The sequence below is a fragment of the Lytechinus pictus genome, chromosome 1, assembly GCF_037042905.1.
Source record: "Lytechinus pictus isolate F3 Inbred chromosome 1, Lp3.0, whole genome shotgun sequence".
Classification (NCBI taxonomy): Eukaryota; Metazoa; Echinodermata; class Echinoidea; order Temnopleuroida; family Toxopneustidae; genus Lytechinus; species Lytechinus pictus.
This window is the reverse complement of record NC_087245.1, coordinates 29,877,819-29,903,380: the sequence shown is the minus strand read 5'-3', so window position 1 is coordinate 29,903,380 and position 25,562 is coordinate 29,877,819. Positions and strand designations below refer to the sequence as shown.

Below are 25,562 nucleotides of genomic sequence, written 5' to 3'. Positions count from 1 at the left end.
AATTCCATCAGTTTGTAGGATTTTAATATCGCAGACATTATGGAGATTGAGCCAAACGATGCTAACAGGCGTTGCTAACAGGGTTGCTAGGCCCGAAAATCCGATTAAGCTCCGCCCACTTTTTACACTGAGTTGGAGGGATTAACGTACGTGCAGTGCCAATGTCCGTAACAGCAAAGCTTTACTGTAGAAATCGAAAACATCCTGTGTAGTGGGAATTTGGAGATATGCACCTGTATATGTACAAAAAATAAGGCTTAGAAAGTACAGTTAGTGATTCAAAAAGTTAGCTAGAATTTCACTTTTTTAAATTTCTCAAACAAAATCAGAGCCTAAACTATTTTCTAATATCATTTTATCAATATTCATACACTCCCTGTAATATCAAAATGTATTTTTCATGAAATAATTTGATTTTATTTTCATCTAATTGACTCTATACACACGTATTGGCAGCTATTTGCATACTCATTAATATTCATAAGTCACATGACCAGAGCTTTTAGAGGTGAAGATTCTGTTCACAAAATTCCAAATTTTTGCACTTTTACCAACTTTTTGAAAAATGAATCGAACAAATCACAAATTCCAAAGATTGCTAAACCCTGTAGATTACAGATCAAATTGTGGCATGATGAATTTTCAGAACTAAAGGTAAAAAAAGGTGAAATTCAAGCCACCTTTTTCCACAGTTTGTAACTGTTTTTACAGGGACATATTTATGTACAAGAGACACATCAGCATGAGGACTTTGAAGAGTATGAATTTGCACGTAATTTCCACTAGTTTTGCTTCTTAGGAATGCTGTGGAAATGTTTTGTACATCTTCCCATCGCGAATTTAACAACCCGCGAAAATGTCGGGACCCCGCGATTCGCTAAAAATTCTGTACGCGAAAATAACAGCTTGTACAGTAAATCGCGATTTAGGTATTTCAGTAATGGATATCAATCTTGCTTGCATTTAACATAGAAAAAAAAACAGTATTTAAAGAATTCATTTCATTAAAATTATATTTATCTCAATCTGTATATTATGAACAAACATGACTGCGTTTACAAAATACATTTTTTTTTAAATTAGAGATGTAATAAGTTAGAATCAAGGTCAATATTGAGTCGACATTGACGTCAGAAACGTAGTTCGCGTTGCAAATATGGAGGAACTTGAAGAAGAATTTGCAATAAAATTAAAGGTGCCTCAAAAACAGGCCCTGGAAGAGGCCCAGAGAGGAAATGACAGTCTCGTGATTCTCCCAACGGGTTACGGAAAGAGCACGTGCTTTGCCCTCCATCACAAACTAATGGAGAAAGTAATAAATCACAAAGAACCAGTTTAAACTGGACAAGTCTGACCAGTAGAATTTCAACTGGTAACTCGATCTGGAAATTGCAACATTGGTTACTTGTCTTACTGGTTCAGTGCTGCGCGTATATTTGTCCATATGAAATTAGACTGGATCAACTAAGCTAGACCAGTCAATTTAAAAAGTTACAAGTTGAAATTCCACTTGTCAAACTGATCTTGAATTACTAACTCGAAATTAAAGTGGTCTTAATATAATATTAGTCTACTGGAGTTTGTTACTGGTCACAATATTATTACTTGTGTCCTAATCTAGTAGTACTCAACTGGATTCCATACTGATCTTTCTTGGTCAAAATGCAACACGTCTTTTTTTTTTATTTTTTAAAGAGATTGGGTGGTCCTTTTCAGGACCAACACTTGCCCAAGTAAAGAAAAATACGTCATGGCGTACGGTACCGTGAAGCTAATTCTAAATGAGATGGAATAGATGGTTCATAAATTAATCTTTCTGCTCTAATTTGAAATATAGGGCCTATTCTAAGTCTCTACACATACTTCTTCAGAATCTTTTGCATTGTCACTCTAAAGTATGATTTATTGCTTTAAAAAAATGCAAATAACTAAACCACGTAAACAGCACCATCCAATTTTGTTAGTACTGGTCCAGTTGAAAATCAAGTGGCCCAATTTATAAATCTACTGGAGTCTACTAGATAAAATAAAATTATAGAGTACCAAAGTGATGACGTCACGAAATTTTTCTTCTTCGAATTTGAGTGATTTATAGGCCTAGTTTGGTAGGGCATGATGAAATACCTCCACATCCAAACATGGTGGGAATCGGTCCGTAGGCATATTGGCTGATAGGGGCTTTAAGACCTAATGAATCCCGTTACATTAGGCCATAAAATTAGGTATACATAATTAGCCCCATTGAAGTCAATAAATCATTGGACTGGTTCCTAGATTACAAAGGGGCAAATCATGTATTCATATTTCATGAGGTCATATCTAAGGTAAATTTCCAATTCGTCTACTGCCAACTCGTTCACTTCCCACATGGTCTACCTTAATTTAGTCTAATTAACATTCCATCTAAATTTCGCTCCAACCGTTTATTCCAATCATCACTTCGTCTTATCACCTGTTCGTTTATGACAATTTCCTCTCATAACCTTTTGGTCTAATATCCATTTTAGTTCCAATAATTTTAACCGATTAACACTTAGTCCAATTAGACCAAATGGTTAGGACTAAATGGTTATTGGACCAACTGGTTGTTAGACAAAATGGTGAGTAGACGAAATGGCAATTAGGCCATGTGGGTATGGCATACCAATGATAGTAGACGATTTGGTAACTGGACGAAATGGCTAGTAGACCAGTCCAAGTGAAAATAAACGACAAGGCACCATGGACCAATTCCCACCAAATTAGTGTTTCAGAGGGATTTCATCGTGCTCTACCAACATACACATGGTATGAAAAATGCTTGTAAACATACAAACAATGGGAATTGATGTCACACTCAGTGGCGTACCGTGGGTCACGGCATTGGGGGGGGGGGGGGTCACCAGCAATTTTTGTTTAGTCAATTAGTGTGCGCGCAGGTATACTGACCTAATAAAGACATTTTAAGGACAACGCTACTGAGCGGAAAATTTGTTATATTCAGACCTAAAAGAGGGAGATTTTAAAGACTATATTTTAGGAATCTATGATGAGTATAAATCTCATCATAGTCATCTAATGCGAGTGCCAAGTGCTTGCTGATTTTGTTATAATTACATCTGAACACATGAAACACTTTTTGTAGTCATTGTAATCATGATTATCATATGCATCTCACTAATCAAATATTATGAGCACGAAGCGCGAGCTCAAAATTTAGATAATTCAGACCTGAAATGGGGCATTCTCAGGCTTGTTTGTAGGAATTCATTAAGACCATACGTATTTCACTGACCAAATGTGGCGAGCGAAAAGCGCGAGCTGAAAATTTTTTATATTCAGATCAGAAAAGGGGACATTTTAAGGACTGATTTTAGGACTTCATGGAGAGTAGACAGATCTCAACAATCCAATAATGAAAATCACGGATAGGAACTGTTTTATATTAAGACCATAACATGGGGAAATCACTTAAAGTGGTCATGAAAAAGAAGCATGTGTCACTAAATAAAACAATAATAACCCGAAGTGCGAGGAAATATGTTTGGTGTATATTGACTTGATAACAGGGGGGGGGTACAGGATTATATATCTCGTTAAATAATAATAGAGTTTTATTTTTATTTATTTGTGACGTCATATATGCGAGCATTTCTCTTTCTTTTTAAAGCAGGTATTTCTGCATTTATTCAAAATTGCAAATTTATAACAATTATTTAAAATCAAACATACATAATGATCAAATTACAACGGTGACAATGTAGTTGGCGGTGGAAGCCAACAATTTTAGGGGGCTCCACATTTTTTTGAAAAGCAAAAAAAAATGACAAGCAAAAAAAATTGAAGCAAAAAAAAAAAAGGTTATCAACAAAAAATTTAGGGGGATTCGTAACCCCACCTAAAATTTAGGGGGGATACTCCCCCCGCCCCCACTTCCGCCGCCTATGGTTATAAGAAGATATAGACATAATTCATGTAAACAATAACAAATGAATTCAAATGCAGAGACCGGCGGCTACCGTAAGCTGAATGCTTGAAAAAATAGCAGCCATATATATGGCTAAAATCAATTCAATAATGGTTTGTTAAAAACATACCTCGCAGCCAAAGGCTGAATAATTATTTTGTACAACAATTTACAACAATTTACAACAATAGAATAATACTCAAATACAAACATGAAATGATATCAAATTACTAGTACTTCTTAATATAATACAAGGAAATAAATTATTTGCAAAGAATAGGCTTCATCATTTCAAGCGTCAATACAAACCACATAAAATAGGCTATCAAATTATCTTTTTACTCACAAGGTGTATCAATTGTTTTCAATTATGCATATTAAAAAAAAATGTGCGACACCACGTGCATAATCTCTCTCGAAAAAAAAAAGATGATAAAGAAACTAATTTAAATATAGAGACAATAGGTAGAAAAGTAAAGAAAAAAGAATAAAAAAGAAAACGAAAGGGAAAAGAAAAGACAAGAAACGAAGAAAAAAGAGCAAAAGTAAAAAAGAAAAGAATGAAACAGTAAAGAAAGGAAAAGAAAATCAACTACGAAACGAAAAGTAGATGAACAAAATATGAAAATAATAAAAACAAAACGGAAAAGGGGATAAAAAATAAAGAAAGTGAAAAGAAATCACGAGGGAGAACTAAGAAATAATATTAGAACACGAGAAAAGAATGAAGAAAAAAATTACATGAAAAGAAGCTAATCGAATAAAAACAAAAGGCCGTTAAAATAGTGATTTATTCACTGGCTGCCACGCAGCCAAACCATCGAAAAAGAAATTACGCCACTAAGTTAGACTTATGAATATTCATATTACCCTTTCTCGCATGCCTCATACGATAGCCTTTTGTCAAAGACTTCTAGTATATTTCTATAGGATCCTCAGTGAATAAACAGGGTGAAATTAATAGGAAGAGCGTATTATAAACGTATTATAATCGATTATTATTTTATTTTTTGTTTTTATAAGGATTAGGCTATTATTTATCTTTTGTTTTTGTTTTCTGCTAGCACGAAGATAAAAATCAATTTATCTCGTTGCCTCGTCAAAAGGCTATATCGATCCTCCATTGCTTCCTGTACAAACGACTTTTAATGCACACCGGCAAAATTTTCCGACGTTTTTGCTTCGTTTTGGGGAATTATTTCGAAGTTTTGAGGGGCGCCCATATTGCGCCTCAAGTTGTAAGTATGTATTGATTCCTTTGTAACAGTTTTGTGCAATTTTATGTATTTTTGATTGATTCCCGATGCTCATCTGGTTTGATCTGGTGAGCCGGGGTGAATCACAACGCAGCCCGAACACAGTACGTGTTCGGGCTGCCGCAGTAAAGGGCAGGGTAGATTTCCACACACCAATACTTATTAAGGGGTGCATTTTCAGAACATGGAAAATAATATGTTTAGGGTGCTTTTGGAGACCCCATGGTCGCACATGGTATCCACTCGTCAATGGAAGTGGCCCCCCTCCCCCCCCCCCCCCCCCCGAGAGCTTGACAGAAGGCAGAAGCTAAATCATCAATACTATTTACATGTATATTTACACCTTGTAAATACGCACACTGCACCTTAACCCAGCTACTCACACACACACTGCGTCAACCATATCTGCAAGAATCTTCAGTCTTGAAGGAGGCAGATCAACCCAAAAGAAGAAGGAGTAAACGCAATTCATAATTGAATAGAAAATTACCAGTCAAGAGCTAGCTAAAATTGTACGCAAACTTTATCATTTATATTTCATTACAGTGTAGAAAGATGATTCTCTCTGGAAACAATCGGGTATAGCTTTTATATACAGCGAGTCCTGATTTGTGCAAACGTATAGTGACTGCAACAAATTCATCCAAATGTCCATGAAGTCATAATCCTCTAATGAGTTTCGCTTTATTGTGAAATACCTTTCCGATTTTATTGATATTAATTGATTCTACAAAGTTTTTTAGGAAAGGATTATCATGTTTATTTCATTTTAAAAAGTAGCTTGCAATGGTTTTTCTTGCTACATGTACTTATTTTAAAACTGTTGACTGCAGTCATACCTTACTCTGGCACAGCAATTTTATCTCCTGATTATATCCAAGTGTAAAATAACCATTATAAAAATGGTAACAAATTATTTTTTAGAAGATACTCTTTCAGGGCATATTTTGTATAGTTGACAATTTTTGGGGTGTATGTTTTTGTTTACTTACTCTGTATCTTAAGTGCATACATGTAGGCCATAGGGGCAATTCCATAGGTTGGTGGACATGAGCTCAATGTGTCTTTGTACATATGGCCCATCTGAACCGTAACGTGAGTAACCACTTTATCTGCACCCCTAGTAAAAACCATGTGTTCTTTATTTTTTTAATTATATACAAATTTGTCTCCCTAATATACTTCTTTGAAATGGATATAATCAACTTTCATAAAAGCCTTGTCTGAGGACACTTTTCACTTATGTCCACTTTTCTTTTTATGCATGTCCAAATCATGTAACATGAGTAACCGACACATTTCAAAGATTTGCCAGGAGCATAATGAAATTTCCCAAGTTTTGTTTTTATACAAAGGATAGTCAGACTGCATACTATGTTGTGATAAAGAGATGTTTAGTTCCTATCAATAATAATGGAGTTACAGCTCCAAGTATGAGTCAAGGTGTCTCCAAATGTAACGTGGGTAACCATGGAATAGCCCATAGGGACTCTCTTTATGTGATTAATATGCACCCTACAAGTAATGATCATTTCTTGTACCGGTAACTGTTTTGAGGATTGTGTACAATATACCAAACTTAACTAGATCATCAGCCTTCAAAATACTTCCATTATTGATTTTACAGCCGTTACTGTTTTCCGATTTGCATCTTTTACTCTGAAGGTCTATGAAGTCACTAAAACTTGACCTCTTTTCATTCATTTTTAATTTTGTAAAAATGTAAGTTTTACGTGATGTAAATATCATATTTTGTTATTTTACAATACATCACATTTTGGATAAAATTTAATGTTATAAAAATGTTATTTAAAAAAGTTTCTCTTCCTTTTGAGGAACAAAAATATATCTTAAATGCAATTTTCATGGATTTCCATGTAGCATTCTCGTAATTCTGTTATTTTTGTACAGTATCTTTGGACAATACAAAACCCAAATTTTACTTGGGGGATAAATTATGCCCTTGACAACTTCTCTTCAAGAGGGTAAGGGTTATATATATGGGTTTACTTGTCAGGATACCATCAAAAGTAGGCCAAATTCTTAATTATGCTCTATCTCGAGACTCGAGAGCCTAGACCTGCATTCTGTTCAAGATCAGAATGAATTAAAAAAAAAATAGAGCTAGCTTATTGGGGTGAGGATTCATGAACTACAGAAGTGGGTCATGCATTGACTGAATGGGGGAGCAAGAGCGTTCGAGAACACAAGGTTATGCAATGAAAAATTACAACCGAGTTTTGTTTGGGACACTGTCACTACTCTTTTGTCTGTCACCAACTCGTGAAAAGAACTCCCATTGTCTCCTGTGGCGGTCCATTCTGTTTCAGAGTATCGATCTCTATTGTGACTGCAATCCTGTAGGGGGAAGTGTCCTTTGTGCAAACTCCTTGGGCTGGTTTCTCAATCTTGATTATTGATCAGTGGCGGAGAATTACATAAAACCCTGTTCCCCCGCAGTTCTAAGCAGTTCTCTGTACCCCGATGTACACAAGGCCGGCCGGTTCATGCGGGTCACATGGACAACTAACGTCCTCTGTGAAGATTCAAGTGCCGTCAAAATTTTGGAAAGTAGAGTTCAATTGGAAGGTCACAGGTAAAAAACTAAAAATGTTAACATATTTTTCAGTGTTTTTTGGATTCTGTAAGTTTATTCAGAGAAATTGCATTGCAGATCTTTTGGTTCTGTCATTTGTGTCATCCCTAGGAAATTGATTGCTGATTGTACCGGTATCTTGTACAGTATCTGGATAAACGAGAAAAAAAATGACTGTAATTTCAAAATGATGACAAATCTTTGGCACCAAATTCACAATTCTGATTTTTGTGTGATTTCCAAATTACAATATATGTTTAATACTTGCATACATACTATGTAAGTACGTGTACACCTGCATAGACATGAATTTATTTTGGCTTTTTGACAGATTTTGTGTGACTTGATAGCCTTGTTGATACAGTGTACATTTTATGCTGTTAAATACATGTACGGTATTTGAAAATATGGAATAAATTTTTAATTGACCAGGAGCCTGCAAAGATTAGCAATGATTGCAGAATATATTTTGTCGATAGATTGCAACAATGTACTATCAATTGCTATTAAAAATAAAGCATACGATTAATCGCTAAGATACATGTATATGAATACAGGACTGAAAATGATAAACTGCTTGATATAGACCTGTTCTCATCTCCAGCGGCCGTTGTGAAGTCCTCTGAACCACTGGCTTGTCATCCCTGATCAACTTTCATGTTGAAAATGAATGACGCTTATTTTGCCAAATTGAAATTCTCATAACTTTGTCTTGGATGATCTTGCTCCATTTTTTTTTCAAGTCTGTTATTATTTTTCATCTCTCTGTCAGGGCTGAGAAAAAATTTACTTGGGGGCTCGGGGCGATTTAGCCCCTGAAATGCTAAAAGTAGCCCCAGAAACTATTATAAAAGCAAGAGCTCTAGAAAATCCCAATTTATTGCAATTTTAAAGCTTATTGTAGACTAAGACATTAAGTTGTAAAATTTAGCCCCCCAAAAAAAATAATAAAAAAAATAAAATGGTATGTTTTTGCCTTTGTCAGAAAACTCAGAATAACTCTGATGAAACTGTACTGCACAAATTAAATTTGTTTATTTGTGATTTTTATTTGTTCATTGAACAACCTGGTCATTTATGCCATGGACCTAGGTAATGCATCATTGGAACAATGTATTGTACCAAGTGAAGGATGAAGGATTTACAAAAAAGGAGAAAATTAGGATTATCCTCCTTAATCCTGAGTTGAGAAAGGAAGACACATTAGAGTTGTTGAAGATTCTATCAAGCATGCACTTTTTTTTTCACACAGATTTTGACATGCAAGTCTTTCTATTGCTTCAATCAATCAATGTTTTTGTAACTTTTCAAAGTACCAGATGGAAAAAAAAATTGTTGTGAGTTTAATAGTCTGTTATTCTCGAGTTTGTGAAGCTACATGTAAAGTTCTTACACATATAAACGTGCATACATGTGTATTACTATTTTCTGTTTTAGAATTTTCCCAGAATATTTTTGGTGAAAAACTTGCGAGGGCAGTTTTGGTAATTGTGGATATGTCTTGAACCACCCTCTCTCTCTCTCTCTTTTCTGAGCCAAAGACTTTGATGGGCCAGACATGGCTGACGTATGGGGGTATAACTTCAACAATGAAACTAGCTGCGAGTGAGCAAAAAAAAAGCCTTTTTATCACAAATATCTAATTTTGTGACATTATTTATATAATTAGAAAATTATAATCATATTTCTCTCCTTTTTCTTTTTTCTCCTTTTTTTTCTTGGTCCTGAAATTTTTTGAGGGGGGGTCTATTTCCCCAGCTCCTCAATCTGTATGCCAATGATGCATAACATCAATCAGGTACTATCAATAATTGGCCTGATTAATAAACTTGGAATTCGCAATGTTGCACATTAAAGGTGCAAATTCATGGGGAGTTCACAGAGGAAGGAAAAGAAAAAAGAAAGCCCCCCCCAAAAAAAAAAAAAAATTGGTGACTACATGTACATGTAACTTGGGTTCGAGGGCAACATACTATTGAGATGATCATGTTTAATTAGATATATCTGTAGCTTGGATGCCAAATGATAGCAACAAGCTAGTGGATGGTCAACATTGGCATTCTCTAGGTCAATATACAGTAGAATAATATAATTATCTCAGTCTTCATAGCAGCCTAATGTAATTCATGAGAAAAACGTGGCATTTCTGAACTTGTAAACTGAAATAAAGAGCCTGCGTTTGCAAAATGGTTTATAAGAGCTGGGTGCAAAGGAATCTTTCAATGATGTGCTGCAAATTCATCAAATGTGAGAGAAAATGTTTGAATTATTTGGAGATGAATGTCAATACAGGAAATTGAAATTTTGGAATGTATAAATTGCAGGAAGGAATTAATGATTCTGATTGGTTGAAAGTGAAGCTGGATTTGATTTCATACTTTACATTACAATCTGTATGACTGTAGACTTCCACCTATAATATCTTGAGCCTGAATCGAAGCTAGATCTGCAGTATTAGATAACCTACTCAGCTGAGTTGCCTTGACTCAACCATCTTCATTTCTCATTCATTCCTCTCCATACACAGGCAGTATCATCGGACTAGACTTGCTCAGTATCGGTCGGACATTGATTAAGACGGAAAGATGGCTACAATTCCCACGGGTACAATCTTAGCAGCACAGAGGTGTCGTGAGGTACAGCGTCATCAGAAATTGGCTTCGTTGCGGTCAGAGCCCATCGGTATTGCTGGGTCTCCGATAGGATCTCCAGACTGCACACCTCCGGCTAGCCCAAGAAAAACAGGTATATGGCTTCGCTGTGTAATTATACATGTACATGTAAGAGGGACTGTATCTCAGTGGATATAAAGTCTCCAGACTTTGAATCACAAGGTCTGGGGTTCAAATCCCACTGCAGCACTCGCATCCTCTGGCAAGGCATTTATCTACATTTGCCACTCTTTACCCAGGTGTTGCCAATGGGTATTTTTAGGAAGAAATTCTTTGAATGGTGAGCACCTATCAGAGTAGCCATGCACCATGTAAAGCTGGGTGATATGCAGCTCTTAGAAACATTGTAATATTGCAATACATGTAGAAATGTTGCATATTTTTATATTATCATTATTATTATCATCATCATCATTATTATTATTATTCTATTTATTTTATGTTGCACCCAGGGTTGGCACGTTTTAAACGGTGTGTTTTAAAACATGTTTTAAAACACCCGGTTTTTTTTACAAAAATAACGTTTTAAAACGTTTTAAAAGAATAAAAAACGTTTTATTTGGTTTTTTTTAATAAAAAACGTTTTTTATTACAACCCTGGTTGCACCCCTTTATTACATGTATGTTAAGTTTGAAAGTTTATTTGGGAAGAGGGAAGTGAGTGCAGGTATGTCACGTCATCCATACAATCTGCAGACTAATTAACATCAGAAAGACAGAAACTGGTATTTCACTATATGCCCAATTACAACAAAAATGTATTGTCTTGAAAATACATATAAATGTAGTACTTTTCAGAGTTCCCCTTCTTATTTCAACTGCTCTGGTTGTAATGTACAGTCAATTATGAACCAAGGCAGGGTGCTACATGTACCTAAGCACTTGCCCGATTGCCAGGTGCACGTAAAAGTTAGAGTCGGGCAAGTGTTTTGAAGTAAAGGCCAAAACTACTTGCCCGAATTGGGCAAGCAAAATTCACACAGTAGATAGCAAAATTCTCTGTAGAATGACCAAAATTAGGGTCGATATGATATTGACCATAATTTTGGTCATGGCAGGCAAGAGAAAATCACTTTGGAAAAAGAAATGCAATATTAACAAGAGAGAGAAAAAGGTCAATGGTTTTATAAAACCGCAAAACTTTCTTTTGTAGAGGTAAAACTTTTTTATCAAGGATTTTTTCGGGCAAGTGAAATAGATTTGTGGGCAATTATATTCCAACTTTTTCAAAATTTACTTGCCCATCCGGGCAAGCGCTTCTAAAAAGTTATGTAGCACCCTGCAAGGAAAGTAAATTATCAAAAAAAATTAGCAAGCACATTGTAAAATCTTACTAAAATTTAGCTACCAAATGTACAGAAACCACAGCTGTTCAGTGTTGTGACTTATTTCCTTGTTTGATGTAACAAATGTAGGTGTTTTTTTAATCAAACAAAATACTGGTAGCCCTTTTCTTGAATGGGTGTAGGCCTATATGTATTTACATGCTGGAGACAGGGATGTTTGTATTCAGATTGTTCATAGAAATATTAGAAAATGCATAATTATCAGACCCTGTATGTCACACATGAAATATCATGATGAAATGAATCCAAGCATTTCAAAAACAATATTTGTGCAGTTTTTTCTGCATGGCGGGCTTGCCTTGGTAACATACATTATTACAGTGGTAGTGTGCATGAATAGATCTGGGTTTTTTTTTCATAATACATTATTGAAGGTCATAGTTGATGAATGTGGGTTTTTCACTCTGTTGACGAATTGACTCAATCAGCCCTCGCTGCTTGCATGCATTGATTTTTATCTGAATGGCTTTCAGAAATCCATGATGTATTAAAAATGCCATGAACTCGAGCTGCTAGTAGTAGGAGCCATGTTTGCACTATCCTCATGGTTTGATTGCCTGCTCTATGATTTTTGTTACTGAGTTTTTTTTTCTTTTTGGTCAAACCGGTGCTTTCAGTTTTCCTGTGAATATGATAGCATTTTTTTTTAAATATAAGCACTTCTTGCATCCACACTGAAGATTGTTCAATTTACCAATAATCATTGGCACTGAATTGACATTGGCTGGCATTTATCCTATTAAACATTTCAAGGAATATTTTTCATGAATTTGATTGAGGCTGATTATGATACCACTTTATGAATTTCCTTTATATGAGTTTTAATCAGAAATGTTGTTCTAGATTTGAAATACACAGTAGAGCCAATTTTGGAAAATGTCTGCTTTTGCTTGGTATTGCCCATATGTACCTCCTTTTGACGTAAGTCATGGTTTTACTTCACCCTTAATATTTGTGATGTCCATTATTATAATTTATCATGCTTCTATCAAAAAATTACTAATAGTTATCAAATTTTCAGAAATGGATATTGTTGACTCTCTCATTTGCATTGATTTTCTTCATTTTCAAAATGGGCAATGAAAATGCCTTTGGAATGTAGACAGGCTTATGAAAAAAAGATGGTGTTTTGCAATGATCTCTCATTTGGTTCAAATTTTCAACAGCTTCCTACAATTGATTTGAGCAGAAATATAAAAGAACTGGCCTAGTCATTGACCATATGTCCATAGCCTACTTGTAATGTACTAGACCTCAATTCTGTAACATGAAAAGGGAAAGCATGATTTTTAACTTTAGCGGCAAAGCATGCTTCTTCTGCATGCATTTTGCGTGAATCACCCTGAAGTCAAAGTCATGACCCCAATAGTGGGATGATTACCTCGAAATATGAGTTAGAGACTTGGCAGACTTGTGATCAGATTAGCAATAGACAACAGCTGTAGGCCTACTAAACTCCACAGGGTTCATAATTTCACCACAGAATCTTGGATTTTTTTGCATTGTCCCAAAAAGATTCCCAATACAACCACTTTGTGCATTGTCCCAATACAATGAACAGTTTTCCGTGTGTATCAAACACTTTTGGGGCATTATCCGAATACAATCACCTTTGTGCACCTGAACAGACTGCTCAAGCATCATTCTATTGTGCAATAAAATGTACATTTTTTAATAAAAAAAGACATTTGAATTTGATTTTCATACCCATGTTTGTACCAGGGAGGTGTCTCACTCCCACTTCTCCGTTTGTTCTTACAATAGTAAAAGTTTTAATGTGGGGGCGTTGTGGTCTAGTGGTTTCGATTCTCGTCTTTCAATCAGAGGGAGGTGGGTTAGAATCCCAACCATGGGGCGTTTTCCTTCAGCAAGAAATTTACCTTTACTGTGCTGCTCGCAACCCAGGTGAGGTGAATGGGTACCAGGCAGGATCATTCCTTGAATGCACCAACCGCCTTTGGCAGCAGGAACTACAGCCAGGGTAGTATATATATAGTGCACCATTAAATACATGTAGGCAACTAGATAATCGGCGCCTGATAAATGCTATTATTATTATTATTATAGCCTCTTAATACCATTTTTTTACCTCCTTGGGTTTACCATAAAACATGTATGCTACTAGCACCTGAGAAATACTGACTTTCAATGAACATTGAAGGACATGGCGGATCTAGCCGGGTTGACCACAATATGCCATTTCAGGGCCCAAATTGTTTTTGCACAAAAGTCGGCCTTTATGATTATATTGTCTAATCCTACTGGATCTGCGACTGATTGAAGGACACATATTTGCAGCCCATTCTCAGCCATGTATTTGTATTTTTGTAGCGAGGCCTATGCATGTACATTGTAGGCCCTATGGATTGCAGCTATTTTATATCGATGTGCAATTCTATGCCCTGGCCAATTGAAATTATAATAGTATAAATAATTACTCCTGATGGCATCTTCAGAACGGGGCATGTTGTGGGGAAATTAGGCGATGCTACAGGCTTTCACCAGACCAATTTGCTCAATCTCGAGATTTTAGCACGATCGGCCCTCTTCGCGATTAAATTCGAGATTCAAGAAACCCCGTCTCCACCATCGCAAGAAGAGCGATTCCTGCTCGAGCGAGGCATTATGGTCTGACGCCGTGAATAAATAATCCCGAGTGCGTCTGCACCTGCAAATTAGCGGGATAATTTGTAAAATAGCGCGCTATTTTGCAACTAATCCCATGTTAACTTGGGATTGCAATCTCGAGATTAATCCTGCAAACTAGCGCGATAATTGCGTCTCCATGACAAATCTTGAGATTGTTCAGATCGGAATAATTTGCCAGATCAGAAATAGCGCGCTAATTTGGAAACTGGTGCAGACAGCCCTATAGTGATCAACGAAGCACATCCCCCCGCATACTGTTCATGTACAAAGCCCCCCCCCCCCCCACCTAATTGGCAAACTGCCATGTTTGTAGGCTGTTACGTATTTTGTCAAGCAGTATTTCATGGCATACTTTAATCTTTATTAGATTATTTTGAGCACAGCGTACATCAATCTAGAATACAATTGAATTCTGTGCTGGAAAGGTCAGCTGATGCGAAAAAGTACTACTGCATACCCTCCACTCTCCAGATATACCAATAGAACATATGTTGCTTATCAAATTGTGCTCATCAAAAAGTGCCATTAGTCAGGGACTGGGGAATAGATTGCATGTGATAAAATGACCATGCCGACTGCAGTATAGTGATGTTATATCAAATGAGGAGCTTGGTTCCAATTTAAGGTTTTACACACATGTGCCTACTTTGCATGAATTTGAAATTGAGTAATTCAGTCTTTAATAGATTTGTTGTTAAAAGTTCAAACTTCAAGTTTGAAAGTATACCATTATATATTTCTGATATTTTATCAGAGATGCCCCCAGGGGGGGGGGAGGGGGGAGAACAGTAAAATGTATTGCTGTACACACGCCTGGCCAAATTATTTCCAAACACCCCCTTAACGAGTTTTTCTCTGTGTGCAAAATAACCCCCTAAACAAGTTGTCGCCAGAATATGAACCCGGGGAAAAAGCTTGAGGGAAAAAAAACATGCCCTAAACACGATAGGCTAATCTTTAATAAAAAGCTTTGGAAAAAAACATACCTTTAATACGTTTGACCCTGCGATTGACCATTGACCAGTCTTTCAAAACTACCCCTTTTTTTAAAAATTTGTGTTTTTTATACCCTTAACGAGTGCCACGTGGCCCGCGTCCAAAACTGAAAAAAAACACCCCTTTAAACGTGTTTTTTTTTGTCACGCGTGCGTACAGCAATATATTTGACTAGCCCCCCTCCGGGAGAGATGCATGCCAAATAAGAATTACTTAATAATAAACACCAGCAAATACGCCATCTCACCCGTCTTTCTTTTAAACTATTCTCTTAAGGTGGTTTCAAACCGCCTCGACCACAAGAATCCCCGTTAAATTACGAGAACATTTTTAGGCTAAAAAATACCCATTAATTATTCCTGCATTCACACCGCCCCAAAACATACCCTTCGGGATAAATTCCTGAAGTTAGGAGCATGCGCAGTATGGTCTAATAAGCAGGCAAGGCGCGAGATTCAAAACCACTAGCCCAGCAGCCACCCACGGCGCCCGCGCCCAACGACACGCTGGGCTAAAAGTTCCCGTAAATTGCTTTCACATTGCCAAAATACCTGTGACCTTGGAAAAATCCCCGCGAAAGTTCTCGTAATTTTGCCATTTTTACGCGTAGTTTGCTTTCACATTACCAAAATACCTGGTATTTTCTGATCGGGGTAAATTTCCCGATCAGAGAATACCTGGAACTGACGAACTTCGAGGCGGTCTGAAACCACCTTTATTGTAAAAGTATGCATGTAATACCTTTTGCAATTGAAATCCTTCAATTTGGCTCATAAACAAAGTCCATATCTGTTTGGGGGAAGAGTGTGGCAAAATTTCCAATTGCACCATCTTAATGTAGGTTCAATATACTGTATCTGAGATATTAAGGCATCTATGAAATTGAAAAGTACAATCAGATGGGGAAAATAATTTACGCATGACAAAATTACAAAATGGATTGTGCTGCTGGTGAACAGTATGTTGTGATATAGGTACGGCATCTCACCCTGTTTTCATTAATTCTGGCCTATCGAATTGAAAAGTACGAGTGTTAGAAACTCCAGTATGCATGACCAAATTACAAAAGAGACAGTCTGTACACCATCAAATTACATTCTCCAATAATTCAATTTGCAAATTTAATAGAATTGAATGCATATGTATGAAATATTTTCTGATTTGTTGACTTCACCACTTTATACCACAATGCATATTATTTCAGCCGGTTCGCTCTATTAAGCCTTTTTTTTTACACTGTACATGCACTAATGCATCCTAGCCTGCATTGAATGAAGCGAAACAATATGAAACTGTAAAAGCAAAGAACGGTAACAGGAAATGTTGTGATATATACTTGTACTATCTTTAGACTGTGTTGGCATACATACTGCACCTGTAATTTGTTTATAATTGTAAACTTTAGGTTTATAAATGAATTACAACAAAATTGATGAATGATTTTTCTAAAAATCAAACAAGTAATTAGCTTGATTCTGTAGATAACAAAAGTGTGGGGAAAGGATCAGGCTAAAAAAATGCACAACTTACTGCCTAAATCTGCAACATTGGTTAAGCTTTAGCGTTGCTACATGTATGAATGGGGATTTCCAGGGCTCATTTTTTTTGTTCTGAGCTTTGCAGGGGTCAAATCGCCTTCAGCCGCCATGTGATTTTTTCCCCCTGAAAAGGATATGGTTACACAATAGGTGGTTTCAGACCGCCTCGAAGTTCGTCCGTTCCAGGTATTCTCTGATCGGGAAATTTACCCCGATCAGAAAATACCAGGTATTTTGGTAATGTGAAAGCAAACTACGCGTAATTTCCCCGAAAGAAAATACCCGCTAAATAGTAGGTACTTGGCGAAATTACGAGAACTTTCGCGGGGATTTTTCCAAGGTCGCAGGTATTTTGGCGATGTGAAAGCAAATTACGGGAACTTTTTGCCCAGCGTGTCGTTGGGTGCGGCGCCGTGGGTGGCTGCTGGGCTAGTAGTTTTGAATCTCGCGCCTTGCCTGCTTATTAGACCATACTGCGCATGCTCCTAACTTCAGGAATTTATCCCGAAGTGTATGTTTCGGGGCGGTCTGAATGCAGGAATAATTAATGGGTATTTTTTAGCCTAAAAATGTTCTCGTAATTTAACGGGGATTCTTGTGATCGAGGCGGTTTGAAACCACCTAATTTGTGAGATCATTTTTTTTTCTCTTGCATCTGTGCATCTGTGCAAAACTGTCACAGTAGTTTGTCCTTTCTGCCGGGAAAAGAAAAGAATACCATTTTAAGAGTAAAGGTGGTACTTTTGTGTTCCAATCCAAATCCTACCCCATCAAAGCCCTTATTTTATGATTACATGGATTGTGCTGGAAACAGATTTTTCAAGATCTAAGTATCATCAAACCATTGATCTATTAATCATGGACATATTAATGGGCAGTTAGGCACCATTATAGAAATCTAAATATGACTCATTCTATTGTTCAGTCCAGGTCCCAAATGGAAAAAGTTAAGTTTTGCTTGTTATGAAATGGAAGTATTCAAACTCTGTCTAGCATATTTGCGCAATATCCCATTACGAAGTTGATTGAGTCAGATATGTGTGCAACCCTGCACGTAGTATTTGCTTCATTCACACTATACAAACTTCATTGTATGTGAGGATAACTTTTAAAGTCCTCAATTTCTGACTTTAAAAGATGATTAGATTTCACAATTTAAATTTGTTGACAGGTAAAATGAAAGATTATAAAGTAAAAGAATATATTCTTTCTTATCATGAAACATTTGTTGTGTGAAATATACAATATAAAATCTAACATTATACAGTATGTATAAAATTGTGAATTAAAAAGGAGTTAGGTCCCTGTATGAAATATGAAGTAGAATTTCAGCATTAAGATACACTATACAGTGCGTCCCAGAAAAAAAGAAACCGAGATTTAGCGATGATTTATCATATTTTAATCACAAATAAAATAGACAAATGACCTACCAATGGAAAGCTAAGAATCTCCTCTTTCATTTGATATTACTTAGATTATTTCTCCTTCACGCTTGAGTGAGCAAAAACAATTTGAAGAGGGGATACCAAAAAGTCATTTGGCGGGTTGTATCTGGCTTTCTAAATGAAAACCACATTTTTAAAAAGTTCAATATCTGCTCTTTAATTTGATACCTCAATTACAGAAAATGGTCAAGAAATAACAAAGTTCTGGTTATTTGAAAAAAGGCTTGAATTTCAATAATTTCATAAAATTAAGCGGTTTTACAGGCTAGCGTTCAAACTCACTCGACACTCCGTTTTGTTTACGATCAGCCATGCATTAAGTTTTTTGTTAACCATGCGATAGCTTCTGTGGGAAACTGGTGAAAACAGTTTATTTAATGAAATTATGGAAATTCAAGCCTTATTTCAAATAACCAGAACTTTGTTATTTCTTGACCATTTTCTGTAATTGAGGTATCAAATTTAAGAGCAGATATTGAACTTTTAAGAAATGTGATTTTCTTTTTGAAATTCAGATACCCCCCGCCAAATGAGTTTTTGGTATCCTTTCTTCAAATTGTTTTTGCTCGCTCATGCGTGAATGAGGAATAATTTAAGTAATATCAGATGAAAGAGGAGATTCTAAGCTTTACATTGGTAGGTCATTTGTCTATTGTATTTGTGATTAAGTTATGATAAATCATCGCTAAATCTCGGTTTCGTTTTTTCTGGGACGCACTGTATATATTAATATCCCTATGATTTCAAGGTCAGTCTTGATATATCACTAAAACTTTTGATGTTTAAGATTAGTGTTCAGTTGGCCTACGGTGTACATGTTCATGTACATGTATATTAGAAAAGTGAAAACAATTATTGAAAAAGGCTGATACAAAAGTGAGAGTGATTTTCTAAAATAAAGACTATAGATATTAGTATAAAGTTACATTAGAGTTGATACAATTGTTTGGCAAGATTGATCATTAGAACGAAGAACAAAGAGTAATACTTTAAAATTTACATTATTGAACCTGTACCAAATTTATACTGTGAAGAAGTTTTTAGAATGCTCTCTTATTGTTGAATTGATAGAAAAAATTGTTGAAATTATTTAACATGTTTGATATAGGTAGTTTTTGGAAAATTTTATTTACATTTTCTCAATATCTGCATGAACCATCCTTCAATTACAACACCTAGATTACACATTTTTCTTCAGGCTATATGCATACATGTAGTGTATAATCTTTACAAAAATATATTGTCAATTTTCCAGATTTAAGATACATTATTTGATATTAGAGTGTCTGTGTATTTGTGTACATTTTCTAATGTGAACAGGTAAAGTGACAGTAACTAATAATCTATGTGAAACTGACATTTGATGTGAAACTGACATTTGATGTGAACAAGAACATTGAACATATACATGTACATTGTAGGCATGAATTTGGGTTGCAATATTTACAAAGGTAACAGTTTTCAAAGATTTATGTCATCATAACTGCTTTGAAATTAAAATGCATTCATGATAATTTTGAAGTGATGCACATTAAAGGAATAGGGATAGAAACCATAGCATCCAAAGTTCAGGGTGCGGATAGATGGCTATTGGCATTGATTTGTATAGTATGTTGTAAATTGAATTTGATGGAAATAATTCAATCTTAAATTCATTGTAATGAAATTGAGAAATTACATTACATGGTTTTAATTTAGCATTAGAAAAAATATCCTACTTTATCTACATAGATCTCCTATATCACTCTCTCTTTCTCTTTCCCCTTTCTTATTTCTTCTCTATTACTTGTACTTTGATATTTCTTCTATTTTCTATAACTCCTCTGCTTACATTTGTTTCCACCTTTGATCTTTTTACAAGAGGTTTGGTTTCATATTTTGTTCCTTAGTTTTGATGCTCTCTTTTTACATCAAGTTTTCCTGTGTTTCACAATTCTTTTTCTCTTCATTGTTATTATGTACCCTATAATCATTTAATGCAGTGTACTGTGTACAGTTATTCTTTGAAGTTGATGTTTACCCTTTCTTTCTTTTTTTTCTCTTTATACAGAGTCTGGTGTTAACACATTTGCCAAGCTCTACCAGCTGATCCACCCCCGCTCCATGCCCCAGGAAGGGGAGATAGGGGCTCCTGGTAGCCCCCGCCAAGGGGCATCCCATTCCAAATTCTCCCAGCTCCTTCACCATCGCTCCATGTCCCACGAGAGCGATGCGACGTCCCCTCCTATGAGTCCTACCAGCCCAGGATTAGATGCATCCCATTCCAACCTTTCTCCCATCATGCATCACCAGGAGACATCGGTCGGAGGGTCAGCGAGCGGCCACACCCAGAGCCTGGAGGCGTCACACCACACCTCCTCCATCACCTCCATGACGTAGATTAACCATACATAAAACCCAACCAAGACGTCGTCGCGCTGCCAGGCACGACCCAACATACCCACAGAGCTCTTTCTCCGAGTGAAACTGGAAAAGGAACCTGTGTTTTGTTGCAATATCATATATGCTAAAGATATACTTGTAGAAATGCCATGTTGTGCACTGTATGGTGCTTTAGTGCAGACCCCTATTGGGGCATTGATTTGTGTGTGTGTGTGTGTGTTGTCTGTGTAAAATATAGTGAATATATGTTTTTTAATGGCAGTTATAGAGTTGATTTTCACTTTAAACAGTAACATTCTTTTTCTATCATTGTGCTATTGATTGCTATGAGGGCCCCATAGATTTTTGAACTATTTGTGGCAGATATACCACCCAAAGATTTTCTTTGCCCGATCTGAGTGACCCTATTATTTGAGTTACCTCACAGAAAGTGTTGGCAGTAGAGGGCATGCTCTACCACAAGTTGGCTTTTGGACAAATAAGAGCTTCAGCAGATGATTTTGCAATTATTTTAGTTCTTTAAACTTGGAATAAACATGGACTGTAGTGCCTTACTTCCTGATCTGTCTTTTTGCAGAACAACAACAAAATGGGGTAAAATATTACTTTATTATTATTATCATAGATTTAAAACATATATAAGGTGTGTAATCTTATTTACACATTCTCCTATAAAAAATTAAGAAAAAAGGATGTCAGAGTATGGGCTCTAAAGAAGACTTGTGGAAATTATGTTTCTAATATCTTTCTGTTTTCTATAGAAAGTTTTTCTCTTTTATGATATTGAGTAAAAAAATTGGAAATTGTATATGCATGTATATGAAAACATGTCATGTGATTGTGAATAGATTGCTCGTATTTGTTTGTAGTTCTTTTAAAAGCGATGTGATATTGATGTATTATCAAACAGATCATGTGGGTAGTTATCCAAAGATTGAACATTCTGCATTCCACATGGTTGTGCGAACCATTAATTTATCAAGATGTTGCTGAAGTACTGTATATTCAGAGACCAATTTTGTGAAACTATGTTCAAATGAAACTTTTCTGAAGGTGCAAAAGGTGTTTTGGGGCCGTGTTCAGTAAAAAAATAGTGGGTATATTAAAGTGATCTATAGCAATTGCCCTGGAAAGCAAGTACCTCTTTCTAGGGATGTAGTTGAGGCATGTCTCAAGGTCACATTTTGCCGGCCTTGGCCCTAGCTTTAGGCCGAGTCACATGTAAAAAGTCTATGGGAGGTTTCCTCCAGTACGTGATTCAGAAATTCCGGCCTCCAGCAGCACATCCCTGCCCCTTTCCTAAAATATCTTTCTGGTTTGCCAAAATGTTGATGTGAAACCACTTAGGTTGTCTAAATATTTGTGCCAGGCAGTGTTGGTTCCGGCGAGGAAGCCAGCTCAAATCTAAAGCTTGTACGCTTGCCTGTGTTCGTGGTTACGCCTGGTGCTTTTGCCTGCTCCAAAAAAGCTTTGGCCTGCCATCTTGGCCGAGTGAAAGACTTGGGTTGAACAGGTTTTGACAAGCCAGAGGATCATTTAAGCTGACCCAAATCTCTGTTTTGATGGGATTGGGGTTTCAAATTGGCAACCGGATGGGCAATTCATAAAGATGTTGGTAATTTACGAGCGACTGACTGGTGATCCTTTCTTGTGTTGAATGATATACACCATCCATTGATATTGATTTAGTGCTTAAGAAAGGATCACCAGTCGTTCGTGAAGTCGCTCTTAACTTATGAACAGCTTTATGAAACACCTGCATGTACTAGTTTTACTTAAAGAAATAGAGCTAGTTATATTGCTAATCAGTATTTTTATAAAAAGAAATTTGGATGTGAATCAAATTCATAGAGTCTATTTATTTCAAAGCCAGATATATCATCTTTGATATGGAGATGCAAGAAATCCAAATTGTGGATAAAAACAGTATTTTGTACATATAATTATGAGAACTTTGTTTAATAATGAATCACCATTTAACAATAAGAAGACTTGTGTTGAGAAAATCATGGAATAAAATACTTGTTGCACAATATTTTAGAGTTTTATTTGAAAACGTTCAATGTTCTAGGTGAGGTGAAATATATATACGATGTAAAATGATTCTATTTTTTGAAAAATATACATGGGTTGAAACCCAATTGTAATATCTTTTGTACCATAAAGCCGATGACATAATCATTATAATAGTTTATCTATTTTATTTTGGGGTATACTAGAGTAGTACCTCATGTTATAGATGCTAAAGGACAAGTCCACCCCAACAAAAAGTTTATTAGAATTAAAAGAGAAAAATCTAACAAGCATAACACTGAAAATTTCATCAAAATTGGATAAGAAAGTTGTAACATTTTAAGTTTCGCTTAATTTCACAAAATAGTTATAAAATATGTACATCCTGGTCGGTATGCAAAATAAGGGAACTGATGACATCACTCACTATTTCTTTTGTATTTTATGATATGAAATATTCTATTTTTCTCCTCATCATCCTGTGAAACAAAGTTTTATTTGTGCCAGAACATGTGGAATTACCATTGTTTAATATGTTATGGTTCAGTCAAGTTGGTCCTTAATGTCACATCTGTAAAAATGGAAATATTGTATAATTCAAAAAATCAAAAACATAAGAAATAGTGAGGGACATCATTGATTTTCTCATTTGCATGCAACTAAATTGTGCATATAACTATTTTGTAAAGACATAAGTGGAACTTTAAATTGTCATAACCTTATTTTACATCCAATTTTGATGAAATTTTCAGCATTATGCTTGTTTAATTTTTCTCTATTGATTTATATCAACATTTTTCTGAGGTGGACTTGACCTTTAATAGTGCCTATCATGACATTTATCATTCTCAGAGATCAAGTTTTCATATTTTCATTTGAAACTAACCATGTTTTAGAGCTTTTTTAACATAAATTTTGTTATATGTGAATAACATAATAGTATTATCTTCCGAGAGAATCACGGATCAGGGATTTTGACCAATGATACTGCCAGTGATTAATTGATTCAGTATTGTTATCTTGAGAGTTACTAATAATCTCATATCAAAATTATGACTTGCCTTTCCCCTCTTAACAAATAGAATTAACAAAATATAATTTTGACTCTTTATTTGCAATACAAAATCGACAATGTATTCCTTATTCTTAGCTTAAAATATACAATATATAAAAAAATACAGTAAAAACATTAAACGCGAGTACACTAACATTAGAATTATATATTTCTACTGAGATGGTAGCCATATTTAAGCCATATTTACAACCGACCCAAGGGAAATATTCAGGGAATATTTAGGATTTGTCCCCCATAGAAATAAGTAAATAACATGTGTGTATCAGCAACATAAAACATTTGCACTATTTAATTGTAATTGATGTATATTGTACAGGAAATGTTCATGATTTCATCAAGAGAAATAATTTTCATGTACTGCATGTATCTATTAAAGATAAAATATTCAGAAATGTAAATAACAAGTGAAAGTCATTTTGAAATGAAAGGAGGCAGTATAAAAATATGGGGGAGCTATCTACTTCTGTTTGATATTCGGAGGATTAGATACATAGTTGTCATATTTAGGTGCATTTGATGCATGTTTCATTGTGATTAATATAGGCTATGTAAATATGAAATCTGTCTATATTGGTCGTTACCGACAAAGGGCCTTTTCACACATGAATATTGAATCATCATTGTAATGGTGATTGCAATTCATCTTTAGAATCATCGGACCTTTCACACGGAAAATTTGTACCGTAATTTTAGTGAAACCTTAACTGGAATTCAGTTCACCTCCGTAGTAGAATTTGAATTCATGATTGTGATTAGCATTCATGATTCTAGTTTGGTTTCACATGTGCTAAAAATTTGTCATTAGCCTTATTTTTCACTGGAATCATCAGTCAAATTACAATTTTTTTTCCTGTGTGAAAGGGCGGTTAGATTTACCAAAAATTTGAGAACAAAGTTATTCAATTAATGATAATCGTTTCCCCCTTGAATATTAAAGATCCTACCCAAATTTATATTTTCATACACCATGCATCATTTATGTATTGAAGGAAATATAAGCTATTACTATCATATGAAGTATTAGGGATTATGGGTGAGAAAACATGTGCTGCAAGATGCCGCCTTCTTGCATTCAATGTTATTTTTTTTTATCCAGTCTTCATATATTTATATTAAAAATTCAAATTAACACATGGAAATTCACCCCAAGTCCACAATAAAGCAATATGTAAGAGTGTCTACATATATCAGTATTTAGTCCAGAGGGTCATTCGATTTGGGGGCATGAAGAAACTTATTTTTTTTAAATATGCCCCATTGTACTGTTGAACATTCTGTCCAAGATAGGATTTTTTTTTTCATTTTTCCTGAAAATAAATAAAATGTATTAAATGTTTTTCAGAGAATATATTTTGAAGTGTGTAAATGCATCCAGTAATTCATGCATGAACTTTTTCCCATTATCCATTAGACTATCATCTTGGTCATTGATTTTTAAGATTTTTTTTCAGCGTGTTTTTATCCAAACATTGATTTGTGTGGACAATACAATGCCAGACTTTATCATTCTCTCCATGTTCTTTTGTTTTTTGTTGTATTTTACCACTTTTCCTGCCAAAGAAATGAGAATAAAAGTTTTCAAATATGCTGAGGATCAAAAACTTGTGATCACATTGTATTATTTCTCTGTTTTATGGGGATGATG

At 35.4% G+C, this 25,562-nt stretch overlaps 1 protein-coding gene across 1 annotated transcript; it reads left to right on the top strand.

The window, feature by feature from the left end:
- Nucleotides 1-7,503: 7,503 nt before the first annotated feature.
- On the top strand, nucleotides 7,504-25,518 carry LOC129276638 (uncharacterized). The gene is made up of 3 exons (XM_064100032.1): nucleotides 7,504-7,798; nucleotides 10,326-10,543; nucleotides 20,498-25,518. Exons 2-3 carry the CDS (start codon nucleotides 10,384-10,386, stop codon nucleotides 20,824-20,826), a joined length of 489 nt encoding a protein of 162 aa, XP_063956102.1. The 5' UTR covers nucleotides 7,504-7,798; nucleotides 10,326-10,383; the 3' UTR covers nucleotides 20,827-25,518.
- Nucleotides 25,519-25,562: the final 44 nt, after the last annotated feature.

Excerpts from the sequence above, each read along its gene's own strand:
- LOC129276638 (XM_064100032.1), top strand. The coding sequence starts at position 10,384 with ATGGCTACAATTCCCACGGGTACAATCTTAGCAGCACAGAGGTGTCGT. Across the intron at positions 10,544-20,497 it reads GGCTAGCCCAAGAAAAACAG|AGTCTGGTGTTAACACATTT; the intron begins GTATATGGCTTC and ends CTCTTTATACAG.